At 37.1% G+C, this 17,248-nt stretch overlaps 2 protein-coding genes across 2 annotated transcripts; both read left to right on the forward strand.

Moving 5' to 3' along the window:
- The first annotated feature begins 2,006 nt into the window (after window positions 1–2,006).
- LOC133290690 (uncharacterized) lies at window positions 2,007–2,573 on the forward strand. Its single transcript, XM_061488818.1, has one exon. The coding sequence runs from the start codon at window positions 2,007–2,009 to the stop codon at window positions 2,571–2,573; it is 567 nt and encodes a 188-aa protein (XP_061344802.1).
- Window positions 2,574–8,796: 6,223 nt separating this feature from the next.
- On the forward strand, window positions 8,797–14,820 carry LOC133290673 (putative beta-D-xylosidase). Its single transcript, XM_061488800.1, has 6 exons — window positions 8,797–9,642; window positions 11,736–12,017; window positions 12,686–12,855; window positions 12,947–13,395; window positions 13,503–13,916; window positions 14,014–14,820. Exons 1-6 carry the CDS (start codon window positions 9,229–9,231, stop codon window positions 14,607–14,609), a joined length of 2,325 nt encoding a protein of 774 aa, XP_061344784.1. The 5' UTR covers window positions 8,797–9,228; the 3' UTR covers window positions 14,610–14,820.
- Window positions 14,821–17,248: the final 2,428 nt, after the last annotated feature.

Consider the following 17,248-nt stretch of genomic DNA (forward strand, 5'->3'; position numbering starts at 1 on the left):
CTTTATTACGATTGATACACTCTTATATGATTATGATTTTCTACATCACCATGCAATATTTTTTTCACATAAGAGCGTCCAGATCCAATATCATTATACATTTCATTAAAGTGCTGTTAGATACCGTTGCTATAAATTTCCCGTCATCCTGGTAGCATTTATGGCTTTTATTAATGTATGTTGTTCCCTTTTTAGTTCGGCGAGGGATCAGTTTTGAACTAACGAAAGACAATACAACATGCATGATGGGTACTCAAACCAAAATCTATGCCACGACAAAACTTCAACTATAAAAGGATTTTACCATAATTGCTTGTGCTATGCTTCAAGTTAAAGCTTTCCCCAACAAAACCTTTCGCGGCCCTTTCATATGTTCCTATTTTGTCTTCATTTACCCACTGATCGATATTATAATGCGTTCTTTATGCTTAACTTGAAATAGAGAGAACAGTGCATAGCCATTTTAGAAAAATCCTATAGTATTGCTCAATTAAAAACAACAACGTGATGCCATTTAAAGGGGAAAGAATTTGGAATAATATGATGCCATCTAAAATATTCAAATTCTGTCACTCCCACAAAAAAAAAATTCATTAAAAAAGATTATACATGCTCCTTTTTTAGAATTAACGAAAATAATGATAAGGCAAAGAATCTATTCCATGAATTTTTAAAGGATACAATTTAGTTTAAACGGAATGATACCCCTTTCAAATTAATGGAAACGTCTTCGTAAAATATGTTTAACAGAAAGTATGCAAAAATACTTTTAAATTCAGGTAAAATTTTCAAAAGTAAGAGTTAAAAAACAACATGTGAGAGAAAAAATATTTAAAACCATAAAAAAAGTAAGCATAATTAATTTAGATAAAAAACTACAGATTATGGCTATAGTTTTATTATAACAGAAAAACTACAGGGAAAAATTTGTCATTTAGAGAGTTAATTAAACAAATATTCTCAGTTAATGTATATAGAAAAAGGTTTGGTTTGGCCGGCATCACTAACATGAAGAGCTTCACTAATAGACAAGTTGAACCGAAGCAATCATTCTGATTTTTATTCTTTTGCTCTTAATTTTAAAAGGCTAAAAGCAAATAAGCTATAGCTTTCGGTCCTTAGTTTGGACATGAAAGGTTTACTCACATTTACTTTAAAAACATGAGATGAAACCAATGGCGGATGCGGACATAAAATATTAGATTTCAGCTATTTTTTTCTCTCTTGGTTGCAGGTCCTTATTTGTCTCTTGGTTTAATATATATATTAGGAGTAAATATTCTTTTAAGTCCCTAACAAAAAAATGGTCCCCATTTTAGTTCCTTACAAAAAAAAATTAGTCTCGAGGTCCCTACAAAATTTAAAGTGGATCAATTTAGTTAAATTCGTAGTCACTCACAAATTCAAAAAAGACCTACATTAATCCCTTAAAAAGACCAAAATAGATTCACTTTGAATTTCATAGGGATCAAGTGACTAATTTTTTTTTTTTTATAATGGACTAAAGTGGGGAGCGGATTTTTTGTTAGGGATCAAAAAAAATATTTATGTTATCAAAAAAAAAAAAAAAAAAAAAATATATTTATTCTTATATTAATTAGCAACGTACATAGATGATTAAAACAACGTAGTAACACAAATTGATTAGAGAGAAAACTTATTCTTCCTCCCCTGTCATGTACCCATTCCTATGTGTTAGAGAATATCACATTGTTAGGATATTAGTTGTTGTATTAGCTAAGATTGTGAGGATATAATAACATCCTTTGTTAGCTTAGTATACGGTTTGTTAGCTTAGTTTAGTGTTTGAGTTTGTTACGTAAGTTTTGTATCAGATATGGCTAGGATTAGTTTGTTATTAGTTTGTTAGCATTTCTGTTTTCACTGTAAATCTATTTAAACGTATTCATCAATGAGAATTACAAGGTTGAATACCAGAATTTAACTTGGTATCAGAGCGATCCTTTAAAAACTTCCGCAAACGAGAGAGAGTGTGAAAGCTGGCCATGGCCGAAGGCAACACCAACTTGAAGCCATCTAATCCCTGGTCTCCCTTCTATCTGGCAGGGTCTGATAGTTCAGGGGTCATGCTCACAGCGGTGTTGCTTCGAGGGGAAGCTAATTACGATAATTGGGCCAAGCTCATGAAAAACGCACTCAAAGCTAAGAATAAGCTCGGTTTTGTAACTGGAGTTTTGAAGAAACCCGAAAGGGAGACTGGAGAAGAATGGCGAGCATGGGAAATGTGCAATTCCATGATCAATGGGTGGATTCATAACACCATTGATCCAAAGCTTCAACCATTTATTAAATGTTTCGATCAAGTGAAGGATCTCTGGGAAGACTTGAAGGAGAGATGTGCAATGCAGAATTTTCCCAGACACTATCAACTCAGGGCCAGTCTAGCAACCATCCGACAACAAGGTAGCACTGTAGGCGAGTACTATAGGAAGCTACGGGCCATCTGGGACGAGCTTGAAGCCAGCAAAACATACAGGTCATGTGTATGTGGTGATAACTGCTTTCATGCCAAGGACGTTAGCGATGACAGTGAGGACGTTCGGGTGTATTAATTCCTGATGGGATTGGATGAAGGAGTATTTGGGAACTTACGTTCTCAAATTTTAAATACTACACCACTACCAAATGTCAACAAGGCCATCGTCACCCAAGAAGAAACGCACCGCACCATTGCTCGAAGTCAAGATGAACGCAGCAATATCGTTGGTTATGTAGCACAGACGCATGCTTATAGTGCGCGACCAGACGTCAAAATGTCGCAGATGCTGCCTGATAAGCCTCCTGACAGAACCCCTTGTCCGCATTGTGGGAAGACAAACCACGATCCTTCCAGATGTTGGACAAAGTTTGGCTATCCTCCTATGCGTGGTGGTGCAACTCGTGGACGTGGCAGAGGTAAGTCTGGTGGACGATTCATCCAGGAGCAAGCCCATGCTATTCAGACCTCAGCACAGCCGCATGATACACCACCATCCGTTGCTGCATACTCGGCCCTAACACCAGAAGTCATCAATAAACTTGTTGCACTTGTGGAACAACCTCAGCCAAGTGACAAATTAACTGGTAAGGCTACTCATTTCATTTATAATGGCTTATTGATAGTGGAGCTTCCCAACAAATTATAGGATCCTTAGATGCATTGATCAATGTCACTCAAGTACCACGTTTGGTAGTAAGCTTGCCGAATGGTTCAATAACTTATGCAGAAAAGAAAGGAACGGTGGTGATCAATAAATCCTTCACATTACACCATGTTTTATATGTTCCTCATTTGTGTTGCAATCTTATATCTGTTTCGCAACTGTTACAACATGGTGATTACAAACTGATGTTCACTGAGAAAGAGTGTCTTTTGCAGGACCAGGTACTGAAGAGGGAGATTGGTTTGGGTGAACTCAGCCAAGGAGTTTATGTGTTTCAGCCTCAGGTCATTTCAACATTTGCCGTTCAACCACCAGACACCATTGAATTATGGCATAAAAGGCTTGGTCACCCCTCCTATGAAGTAGTTTCTTTAATTCCTTGTGTTTCCCGTTTTCGTGACAAAGAAGTCATCAATAAATCATGTGATGTTTGTGTTCGTGCAAAGCACACTTGATCCATGTTTCCTTTAAGTATTTCTCGTAGTAAAGAGTGCTTTGATCTTGTTCATTGAGATACATGGGGCCCTTATAAAGAGCTTTCTACTTCCGGTTCAAATTATTTTTTGACTATTGTTGATGATTTTAGTAGAGCAATTTGGCTGTATATGATGGCAGAAAAACGTAAAACAAGTGATCGTGTCATTAAATTTCTCACAATGCTAAAAACTCAATTTGGCAAAACAGTTAAAATGCTTCGGTCTGACAATGAGACATAATTTAAATCCCATTGTTTGCAGCCAACTTTTGTTAATATGGGCATACAACACCAGACATCATGTATCTATACATATGAACAAAATGGCCGTGTAGAAAGGAAACATAGGCACATTCTTAATGTTTCAAGAGCTTTATTGTTTCAAGCTTTTTTGCCTGTTCAGTTTTGGGAAGAGAGTGTTTTGACAGCAGTACACTTAATTAATCGAACACCAACTCGGGTCTTGGAAGAGAAGAGTCCACATGAAATGTTGTTTGGACTTGACATAAGCTATGATTATTTGCGCATATTTGGTTGTTTATGTTATGCTAATATGCGGCCAAAACCAAGTGACAAGTTCGCTTCACGTTCCCATAAGTGTATCTTTGTTGGGTATCCTATGGGGCAAAAAGGGTGGAAATTATTTGATCTAGACAATAATGAGTATTTTGTAAGAAGAGATGTCAAGTTTTATGAGCATGAGTTTCCCTTCAAACAGCATGTTGTACAAGACAGTATTTCAGACTCTCCACCATGGTTACCTCCGCATTTGCCATGTCTTGATGAAATTGCACCAGCTGAAATTATGACAGAAACAGCGCATGGTGATACTGAAGAAAGATGCAGCCAATCTTCACAGAACTGCCTGGATATTTCAGGAGATGGGGGGAGCAATACCGAGACCAATACTAAGAGCATTCTTCCTGCACCTCAGGAACGACAGAGTCGAGCAAAGAATGCCCATTCATATCTGCAAGACTACCAGTGCAATATGGCTGAAACACATGGACATCCAAAGGCAGACACTCACGCTGACTCTTCTTCTAGTACCAGTTATCCTATGGCTCAGTTTCTTAATTTTTCTAGACTCTCTCCTACACACCGCGCCTTCGCTGCAGCTATTGATACAGGTGTTGAACCAAGGAGTTACAAAGACGCGTTACATGATCCTCGCTGGGTAGATGCCATGTGCAAGGAGATTACTGCCTTAGAGGAGAATAATACATGGTGTATAACTGATTTACCTCCACAAAGAAAAGCTCTTCCTAGTAAATGGGTGTTCCAAATAAAGTATCATTCCGATGGCACAATCGAAAGGTACAAAGATCGTTTGGTGATAGCTGGAAATTATCAGGTTGTAGGTGAAGACTACACTGAAACGTACGCTCTGGTGGCTAAGATGGTCAGCGTACGGACATTCCTAGCAGTAGCCACAGCAAGAAACTGGGAATTGCATCAGTTGGAAGTCCACAATGCTTTCTTAAATGGAGAATTAAGTGAAGAAGTATACATGAAGTTTCCACCTGGGTTCAGCAATGGCACGACCAACAAAGTCTGCAAACTCCGTAAATCCTTATATGGCTTAAAACAATCCCCGCGGAATTGGTTTTCAAAATTGAGCACCTCGCTAAAAGCATATGGTTTTATTCAATCACATGCAGATTATACCCTTTTTACTCTGAAGAAGGGTGATATATTTTTAGTTCTTTTAATTTGTGTTGATGATATAGTGTTGGGAGGCAATAATTCCCAAGCATGCAAGGAGGTGAAGGAATATTTGAATCAATGTTTCAAAATCAAAGACCTAGGAAACTTGAAATATTTCTTGGGGATTGAAGTTACTCGTAGGAAATAAGGTATTTTCTTGTGCCAAAGAAAGTATGCTCTTGATATTCTCCATGAATCAGGACTCAGTGGAAGTAAGCCTGCCAATTCACCAATTGAACAAAACCATCGTTTGGCACTTGTGGAAAGTCCAGCACTTGTGGATCCTGAGAGATATAGGCGCATTGTTGGCAGGTTGATCTATTTAACTATTACACGTCCTAATCTGAGTTATTCAGTTCATACTTTGTCCCAGTTTATGCAACAACCAAAACAAGCTCACTTGGAGTCAGCAATGAGAGTTCTCAAGTACATTAAAAGAAATATGGGACAAGGACTATTTTTAAAATCTGATTGTGATCTTAAACTTCATGCATATTGTGATTCAGATTGGGCTTCGTGTTCTCTTACTCGCAGGTCAGTCACATGATTCTTTGTCATGCTAGGAACATCACCGATTTCATGGAGGACGAAGAAACAAGTAACGGTGTCACGTTCATCCGCGAAGGCTGAGTATAGAGCTATGACAGCTGCTGCAGCTGAGTTGGTTTGGCTCAAAGGATTTCTTTCATCCCTTGGTGTACTTCATAACAGTCCAATGGAATTGTTTTGCGATAATCAAGCAGCACTCCACATAGCTGCTAATCCGGTGTTTCATGAACGAACTAAACACATAGAGTGTATTGTCATTTTGTACGTGATCATATCCTTTCCAACAACATTGTCACTGCACATGTTCGCTCCAAATCCCAGCTAGCAGATTTGTTCACCAAGGCATTAGGTCAAGCAGATTTTCTTGCATTTCTTTCCATGTTGGGCATTTCATTCTTGCATGCTCCAACTTGAGGAGGAGTGTTAGAGAATATCACATTGTTAGGATATTAGTTGTTGTATTAGATAAGATTGTGAGGATATGATAACATCCTTTGTTAGCTTAGTATACGGTTTGTTAGCTTAGTTTAGTGTTTGAGTTTGTTACGCAAGTTTTGTATCAGATATGGCTAGGATTAGTTTGTTATTAGTTTGTTAGCATTTCTGTTTTCACTGTAAATCTATTTAAACGTATTCATCAATGAGAATTACGAGACTGAATACCAGAATTTATCTCTATGCTCTCTTCATCCTTTGTTTCCTTTTTCATTTTTATAAAAAGAGAGGACATTCTCAAATAAGTTAATATCTAGAGACGAGGCTTTCACTATGATTTTGCTTGCCTTCTATACAGGTCGTGTTGACTTTTTTATTCATCACTATAAAATAGAATGATGATGTATGGATGTCCCGAAGTATATTCTCATCATATTTGTTTTGGAGGATTGGTAAGATTTAAGGGGGAAAATAATTAGTCAAACTATTGCCTGCAGCTTGTTATGGAAGCAACTAGATTATGAGCGGGTTCAAGTGTTGATTTAAACTTTCTTTACAAAAAAAAATTTCGGGGGCACTGCCCCAAACCCCCGCCACTAAATGTGCGGACATAAAGAAATTTTCCTGAGTCCGTCACTGGATGAAACCACTCGATTCTTTTGTCCTTGAAAAGTTGTTTGTTTTGCCACATTTAAGTACAAAAAAAAGCACGAATCATTCATTTAATTTCCCAATCTGATATATATTATACTTTAATAAAATATTCAACATAGGCGATCATATAATCATTTACTCAAATCAAAATTTAACCACCAAAAAATGCATTCCACTTGATTAAATATTTATTAATTGTATTACGACAGCGGTAGCATGTGGGACTGGAATCTTGCTTGGGTACCTCACATGCCATACTCTAAAGACAGTTGGTTGGATATCACATATATGATTTACAATTAGAGGCAGCTCACTTCTTCCTTATTTTGTTTTAATTGAAAAAAAGAGAAATGAAATGATAGGAAGTTAGCAGTCTTTTTTTCAACTTTTTGGTCAATGATAATTTTTTTTTTAATTTCTCCATCAGTTCATCAATTAATCGACTAATTCGGTTGAGTTAGACAAGACTATAAAGACAACAAAACTCTTCCTATCAAGTTTTTAACATAATTGCTTACCCATAACTTGAACTTGAGACCACTAATCCGGTCGAATCGGGTAACATCATAAGAGCTATAAAGCTCTCCTTACAAAGTTTTTAACACAATTGAGTATCTAGAACTTGAACTCAAAATCACTAGTTAAGCTGTAACAATCCCTTACGAGTTGATCCACCTGCTTTGTGAATTTGGTTAATGATAATAATTTTTAAACTCAGAACGTTTTAATGAAATTTAGAAGACAAATTCTTTATTTTCAATTATTCTTATCGCACTTGGAAAATATATACTAAATGGATATCATTCGTCTATCCCCTTATCCAATCATATATTCAAAATGCCTATGTGCTAATCAATATCAATATCAATATCAATATATATATATATATTATACTCACAAACAAAAAGCATGTGGGCCCCTATTGCGGTTGGCGTAGAATTTCTTACATGCATGCATATATCCAACAACATAATGTTGTAATTACATTCTTTCTTTCTGGGGTAAGTAAGGACTAAGGAGAACTTGACCGTATAGATATGCCTATCGGAATCAATTCACCTCTCTTATTTTTCTGTTCCTTTTTTTGTCCGAAGAATAATCAAAGATTTTTAAAAAAGTATTGAAAACGAGGTCAAGTTATTGTGTATTTTATGAAAGAATAATGAGCCATCTCTAAATTAAAAGTTGCACTCAACATTGATGTATGTATATAGTAAAAGAAAAATAAATAAATAAATACTATAGTATTCTTTAGAAGTATACTTGCAAGTTGCATATGGGAGGAAGAAACACCAGCAAAAGATGACATAAACTAATATTTTCTGCAAATGGAATCACGGGTTTTGATCTTTCTTTATAGTGCTTTAGTCAGTTCCAGTAACGTCACGGGGTGGATCATCGGTAAACACACAACAACAGAATTTGTGTAACAGTCTGTAAGAGTAGTCATTGTATTTGGTGGGTGAAGCTTCAGAAACCGTCAAATATTTTGACTTGTGTAGTTTTTTAATGCATTTGTCAATGGAATTATGATTATTTAACTCTCGAGAGCGAAATCTTAAATCAATAGTCAAAATAGCAACCTAGCTTGTGGAATTGTAAACTTGTGAACATATGCAAAAAAACATGCATTCGAGAGAAAGGTATATAGCTATAAGCCAAGCCTGCGGTCGGGGGATACATGTAAGAAAGCGAGAGATTCTCTCGTCCGTGAATGCCCATAACTCAAATTCACTCCTCAAAAAGATTAAAAATAAATAAATAAAATTAGACACAGCCTTTCTCTCTCTCTTTTTTTTTTATTGGAACCTTTGTTTATATATATATACATCTTCCTAAGTTATGGCATATAATATATTTAATTGATTTAATTTAGCATCTACCATGCTAGTCCACAAATGAGAAAGGGAACAAACCGGTCACCACCCACTGAGCCTAACTACGTGTTACACTGACTCACCTCTCTTCCCTTAAAGTAAATATATCTACTCAAGTTTTTAGCTCTCAGTCATTGTAAGTTTCATACATATGTAACATATGAAATATCCAATCGTTCAATTAATCGACGTGGAAACCCTATCATGAGAGCTTCTTTCTCTGCTTCCATCGTTACCCAAACCCAAACCAAACCCTTTAAAAGACGCAACTCCCCTCTATATATACACACACACCCTACTCTCCATATCACTCCTCACCTCATTCATTCATTCTCAAACCACATTTACAATATTCACAAATTAAACCATGGCTTGTTGCAATAGCAAAAGCTTATTGACTTTTGGGTTATTGATCATTTGTGTGACACTGACCTTACTAGGGGTTGGGGAAGGGAGGGTGCCATTTGCATGTGACCCTCAAAACGGGTTAACTAGGGGATTCAAGTTCTGCAGAACAAACGTGCCAATCCACGTAAGGGTTCAGGACCTCGTAGGGAGGCTCACATTGCCGGAAAAGATAAGGTTGGTGGTGAATAATGCCATTGCGGTGCCGAGGCTTGGTATCCAAGGCTATGAGTGGTGGTCGGAGGCGTTACATGGTGTCTCCGATGTGGGGCCCGGAACCAAGTTCGGTGGGGCCTACCCCGGTGCCACCAGCTTCCCTCAGGTCATCACCACCGCTGCTTCCTTCAATCAGTCTCTGTGGCAAGAAATTGGACGGGTGAGATTAATTGATCATTGATTACTATTCCATCATATCCCATATGAATCAAGTATATATATATATATCAACATTTTCATTTCATCCATCTTTAACTAATATATAATTAAAAGTAGATTCCTTGGTTTTTCTTTTCGGCCATTCATAATAAAATTAATCATTTATCCATTCACCGGTATATAATAACATTATAACATTGTAGTCTTTAGAATGCAGACGCTAGCCAAATCGGTGGATAGCTTTTCTATACGAGTATAAAGTATACTTATCGCTTTTCGCTTTCATATGTTACTTTTTTATTATTATTAGTTTGGTGAATTGATATATTACCTTTATATAAATGAAATGATTTCATGTGCAATTTGAGAAAATGAAGTCCCAGATGATTTCAATTTGTAAAATCTTGCATAATTAGGTGCAACAACTTTTTATTTTATTTTATTTTTACAAATTTTATTTTAGTTTCTTCCCATGAATTTTTTGGATCTTTTAATTTTCAAAAAACGTATATGTTCACGTACAGTTTAAGTTTTGACTCAGTAATAATCTAATCAGTCCTCCTGAGTCCTCAGTAAAAGTGAAAAGGTAACTAAAAATTGGGCCTCACCGAAACATCTGAATGACGACAAAAATATGTTTTTTGTAAATTACAAACTATTAACTACCAAATATTTGTATTTACTGTCCAATCATGAGAGCGAAACTTTATTCCTTTTTTGTTGCTTATTATTTTGTTTGATTCTCATCCAAAAATAATTTTTTTTGAGTGCATATACAAATGAAAAAGGGAAAAGGTTGTAAATAAAAATTATAGGATTTTATTTTTCTCATGTTGCTCAAAATAAAATTATTTCCATGATAGTACATAGTTATAATAGTAAATTTTTTTTTTCTCCACCACGTCAATCGACAATGTCTGAGGAGAAAGAAAAATAAAATAACTTTAATATTATTCGTAATACAATTTTTTTTTTTGTAAAAAAACTTTTTTTCTAACAATATGAGAAAGGATTTCCGAAAAATATATGGCGCTACTCGGCTACTCGTTAGTCACTTGTTTTAGCTGGTTTACATAGAAACTGACAAATTGTGTCCCATGTGCCTTGTATTGCATGCATCTGAATATATGAAGTTTTCCAATCGGGTCAATTTATATGGTTTAGAAAATGAGGACGATGTTGAAAAATCATCAACTTAATTCGTCAGCTGCTAGTGGCAAAAAGAAAGTCCATTACGCTATTATTTCTTTAACTACGAAAGCAACAGCATCATCATATAGTGGTTTTGTTTGTCCGTGGTTTTGTCCCTCTTGACGTCATTAATTAAATAAGTACGTATTAAGATTGGATCCATTATATATAGTTGATTACGCTTTCGATGGCAATTAATAAATCCTTTTCATTTCTTAAATTGCTCTCTTCATTTAAATAGCAGGAAATTATATAGACAAGGTTTTGCCATCGAAAATTAATTATTGTTAGTGAAGGATAAAAACCAATTGAATTTGCATCTTTGGGGTTGTTTTTGTGAAGCATAAAAAACCACCGTCTTTGATGTTGTTATTGTTCAGCAAATAATTGACATACACTAGGTGTTTGATGTTGCCCACCAACACCTCTTCTTGCAAGTTGCAAAAACGTGCGTGGTCCTTTCTGTTACGTCCTTTTTAATTGAAAAAGAAAATTTTATTATTATTTATTTTGGTCCTGGGGCTATACATGTCGATGCTTTTCAAAGGTCATTAAGTTGCTTTTGGTGTAACAATGAGACCCAATAATTACCTAATCACGTTTGCCACATATACTGTATTATTGGTGAAGTCCTTCTCTTAACACGCTACTGTCTTGAACAAGAAAGGGCCCTCGATATTAGTAAACTTCGTGACGTTATTGGATTCCATTAAAATGTTAAAAATGGAGTGTCTTGTTTGTTTCGTAGTACCAAAAGTTATTCTTTTATTCCGGTTAGTAGCATAGCTAGCCTTATGTTATGACATAGAGAAAGGACATAAAAAAAAAATGATTTTTCTTTTTAGAATAAGAAAAAAAGATTATTGAATTGAGTAATTGAATTATATATTTATATATATGCAGGTGGTGTCTGATGAAGCTAGAGCAATGTACAATGGTGGGGTGGGTGGGTTGACATATTGGAGCCCTAATGTGAACATTTTCCGTGACCCACGGTGGGGCCGTGGTCAAGAAACTCCCGGCGAAGACCCCACTTTGGCTGCAAAATACGCCGCCAGCTATGTCCAAGGACTTCAAGGTGACGGTTCGGGTAACAGGCTCAAGGTTGCTGCTTCTTGTAAACACTACACTGCCTATGACCTTGATAACTGGAATGGTATTGACAGGTTTCATTTCAACGCCAGGGTATGTATGTATGCTTAAATTATGTTATTATATCTTATAGTTTATATTTTTTAGAAATCATTAGAATTAAAATATATTATCCTTTGATTTAAAATTTCACCCACCCAATTGTTTGAGCTCAGCACAAGTGGCAGGCAGGTTCTCTATGAGTTCATTGATAGCACTTTTCATGTGCGTACATGCTTTTTTTATTGGTTACTTAGGCCACATGGACATTCACTCATATTATTCCTATCTATATTGAGCAAGCAAGGGTATAGAGTGGGGCCTACCTTTATAGTTTCTAATTCTATCATTCTCATTTCTTTGGTTCAAATAAGTATAGTTTCCATCAACGCAAGAGAAAAAAAAAAGTGATTCTCATTAAATTGGAAGTAATTCAAGTTGTTGATAAGGACTTGCGGCCACTTGCAATTAGTTCGGATAAGTGACAGCAATGCCAATCAAAATATCAAACTACCAAATCACACCACTTGTGCACCATAAGCCGTTTTATTTTCTCTGTCATTGATTACAGTGTCCCTCGTTGACGTGACATTAAAGGAAAAGTTGGAATAGAATTTAGCTAAAAATATCCACACACAAAAATTATAGGCGAGCAGAGCAAAGATTGAAAGCCCAAAGAAATGCATTATCATGATTATTTTGGGCTGTGGATATGCATGCAGGTGAGCAAGCAAGACTTGGAGGACACCTATGACGTACCATTCAAAGCGTGCGTGTTGGATGGGAAAGTGGCGAGTGTGATGTGCTCCTACAATCAGGTTAATGGCAAGCCCACGTGTGCTGATCCTGATCTCCTTCGCAACACCATCCGTGGCAAATGGCGCCTCAATGGGTCAGCCCACAATTTGAAAACTAGCCTTTTTCTCTTTCACTTGGGCTTTTGGTGGTTTCACTTCTCACCAATGTTTTATCTTATAAAATAGGTACATAGTCTCGGATTGTGACTCGGTTGGTGTTTTCTATGACAACCAACACTACACAAGCACGCCCGAAGAGGCAGCCGCAGAAGCCATTAAAGCAGGCCTGGATTTGGATTGTGGGCCATTCTTGGCCCTCCACACCGAAGGTGCCATTAATAAAGGGCTTATTTCGGAAAATGATCTTAACCTTGCCTTAGCCAACCTTCTTACTGTCCAAATGAGATTGGGCATGTTCGATGGCGAACCATCGGCCCAACAGTACGGAAACTTGGGCCCAGGAGACGTATGCACAGAGGCCCATCAAGAACTAGCCCTTGAGGCAGCTAGACAGGGAATAGTCCTACTACAGAACAACGGAAACACCCTGCCACTATCCCCTGTGCAACACCGCACCGTAGCAGTCATTGGGCCCAATTCGGACGTTACTGTTACAATGATAGGAAACTATGCTGGTTAGTTAGTGGTCACTAATTTAACCTCTTTTTTATTATTATTATTATAAAACTACCAAAAACTATATATTATAATTGTAATTTCAAATTCCTTTGTTATGGGGTAGGTGTGGCATGTGGTTATACGACCCCTTTGCAAGGGATAGCGAGATATGTGAAGACCATTCATCAAGCTGCATGTAGGGACGTGGGTTGTGGTGATAACCAACTATTTGGAGTGGCAGAGATGGCAGCCAGGCATGGTGATGCGACGGTGTTAGTAATCGGGCTTGACCAATCCATAGAAGCAGAAACTAGAGACAGGGTTGGGCTTCTATTACCGGGCCACCAACAAGAGCTTGTGTCTAGGGTGGCCCGGGCCTCAATAGGCCCAGTTATCTTGGTCATCATGTCTGGTGGGCCTGTTGATGTCTCATTTGCCAAAGCTGATCCCAAGATTGGTGCTATTTTGTGGGTTGGATATCCAGGCCAAGCTGGGGGAACTGCCATAGCTGATGTTATCTTTGGCAGAACTAACCCAGGTAGATTAATCACACTCACATTTTATTTATTTATTTATTTACAACAATTTGACACTTCCAATTTTTGTAACATTTGACTTATTTTATGGAATTGTAGGAGGAAGGCTACCTATGACATGGTACCCACAGGACTATGTAGCTAAAGTGCCAATGACAAACATGGACATGCGTCCAAATCCAGCATCTGGGTACCCAGGACGAACCTACAGATTCTACAAGGGTCCAGTGGTATTCCCATTTGGGCATGGGCTGAGTTACACTAGATTCACCCACAGCTTAGCACTTGCTCCAAAACAGGTCTCGGTGCCCTATGCAAGCCTCAAAGCCTTGAAAAACTCAACCGCATCAAGCAAAGGAGTGAGGGTGAGTCATGCCAATTGTGGAGCACTGGAGGTGGGGTTCCACGTTGATGTGAAAAACGAAGGCACAATGGATGGGACCCATACCCTTTTAATTTTCTCAAAGCCACCTCGTGGAAAATGGAATGCAATTAAACAATTGGTGAGCTTCCACAAAATACATGTTCCCGCTGGTTCAAAGCAGCGAGTCAAGGTTGGGGTTCATGTCTGCAAGCACCTATCCATTGTGGACGAGTTTGGGATTCGAAGAATCCCAATGGGTGAACATGAACTCCAAATTGGTGATGTCAAACATTCAATTTCTGTCCAAACTCTGGAAGAAATCAAACATTAACTGTCAAACAACTTTGACAGAGATACAATACAACTAAGTTTTACAAATAGCAAATAAGTCGAAAATTCGAAGAATAAAATTATGAAAAAAGAAGTTGCGTGCGTGCGTGCCTGCAAATGTAAAATAAGGATTAATACGTGGTCATTTGTAAGTCAAATTATAGTCCAACATATAATGTCCCATTCTTACTGCAAATGTAAAATAGGGGGAAAATATAGGTGACATTTGTAAGCCAGTCAGTGTCAAAGTGCACTATTGGCACTTCATATGTTGAACATGGTTTTTGAACAAAGTTTTAAGTTCTTATCCTTTCTCATTCCAGCTGTCGTCTCAAAATTGAATGTCATGCTTAGTTGCTTACAACGTACTCAACCCCAACAAGCTTTATGCCTTTATTGTTGTTGCTCGCCTCCTGCGCCCTTATTTCTAGACATTTGGGCTACCCTCGCCAATGGCAATGACCAAGATTAAAACAAAATCATGCATTTTTCAAATTTCGTGAATTATAAACCTAAAATGGGTATTTAATTGTATAATGAAAGGGTAATTTATATATCCACCGGTAAAGTATCACAGTCACGTATATAGCTGGAAGTTGTAATAGAATTTTCTAAATGGTGAGAGCTATGTATTTGCAATTAATTAAGAACAAGGGATAAGATAGAACAATAATTTTTCTATTGATTAATAAATCAGACTGTTATAATTTGCCACTTTAATATATTCTTCCCCTGTGTGGCTGTGTCAACGCTCAGTAATAGATAGCAGGTGGACCTTTGGTGAAACTAACTATATTATCCCCAATTAAAAATTAGAATAAAATGAGTGTATGGTATATGTTGGTGAGGTTAGTGAGAAGGAAGACGTACTTGTTAGTATATAGGTGTCCTAGAGACAATCTGTTTTATCAGATGAACACTTTTTTCTATTTGGTATATCATGATTAATAAATTTGAGCAAACTTTATCTTTATCATATTTATGTCTCGCCAATATTTTATTGTTAATATGCGTTTAAAGATAAAGACCCTAGGAATAGAGCAGGTGTTCACTCGGGGATCTATGATAGGGATCATGATCATGAGGACTCGAGGACACTGAATGTCTATTACCTAAAAATCTGTTCCTGGTCTTGAATCACCAAGAAAGGGTATTGGTGATCTCAATAAGACTAGTACGACATCATCTACTTGTATGGAGATACAAGGTAAGGACCTCATGGAATGCAGACATGTTGATGCCTTAGCTGATGTCGTGGGTGAATCTGTTGGAGAACAGATAGCGCTGAACTGACCCGCTTAGAGACTCCACAAGGATCCATTATAGAGAGCATCATTGGATTTGAAAAGTCTCTGAACGTTTGGTAGTGTGGATCGTCCTAGACTTTAGGATGTCATCGAATACTATGTCCTAGAGTTATACTTTGACTGTACAACTCTATCCGCCTGAAAAATGGGGAGAACAGTGTACTCTTGGGTATAACTCGAATACATGAGTATAGATGGACATGCCGAAAGGACTCACAATCCCCTATAAGGGATTAGTCGTTCACAAAGACCGGTAGAGCTGAGATGACTTCTAGTTGACTCGGGAATCTATGCATAGTAAGAGATCATGAAGAGTCATGATCTGTCTTAGAGTCAATAGAAGAAGATTCCTAGTTCCTGTGAAATATTATATTTAGTCAATAAAGAGAGATGATACTCTATCCTTGCTCTCGACTAAATGTGAATGGCAATGTGAGGGATAATGCTGGCACGGTATCCAAATCAGAAAGGTAGATCACTTGATCAACTCAATTAGTTCTGGGGCTACAGAGCATTGCTAGTGTATCATGTAGTCATTAAATGAATTGGGCCTTTTAAAGGAGTTTAACTGGTTCAAGTTTATTTATGTCAGTAACTAATTGGGCCTAATGGGTCACACACAAAAGTTATTCCTTATTGCAAGTTATAGCAAGTTTGGACCAATAATGAGTTATTGGGCTTTGTCAAGACTATGAGTCAAGTTGGGTTGGAGTAGGGACTCCAAGCCCACTTGATCCATGTGCCCTTTTGGGACATTAGTGGTGAAAAAATTTCCTCCACTAATGGGCCCAAATATAATGATAGGCCAAAGAAGCCTTGGGGCATGAATCCTAGTAAGTCAAAGAGTTGACTTGACCAAAATAAGGTTTGGGCAAATTTGAAATTTGAATTTTGAAATTTAAAATTTGAATTTGAATTTAAAAATTAAAATTGGAAATTTGAATTTCGAATTCGAATTACGAACTTGGATAAGATTGAATTTATATTTGAGTTTAAATTTCAAATTTGAATTTGAATTTTAAATTCTATGAGGTTAGGTTGTTGAGAATAATTTAAAATTATTTAAAGGAATAATCCAATAGAGATTGGATGAAAATTCTCTCAACTACTCTTTCATTTGAATTCAGAATTTAAATGAAGACCGTTGCAACAAAATTTCTGAGGAAAGGAAAGGTATTAAAGGGGCGCATAATTAAAGGGAGTGAATCAAGGAAAGTCTCTCTCATCCTTTTAACTAGTGAATTACCCGTGCGATGCCCGGGGGGAAAAGAACAAAATCGTTGTCGCCGTCGTTGGTGTGTCGTCTTACTGGTAAATCCACACGTTGATCTTG

The sequence above is a fragment of the Gastrolobium bilobum genome, unplaced genomic scaffold (assembly GCF_033153095.1).
Source record: "Gastrolobium bilobum isolate Gb01-03AN ecotype WA unplaced genomic scaffold, APGP_CSIRO_Gbil_v1 utg5903, whole genome shotgun sequence".
Taxonomy (NCBI): domain Eukaryota; kingdom Viridiplantae; phylum Streptophyta; class Magnoliopsida; order Fabales; family Fabaceae; genus Gastrolobium; species Gastrolobium bilobum.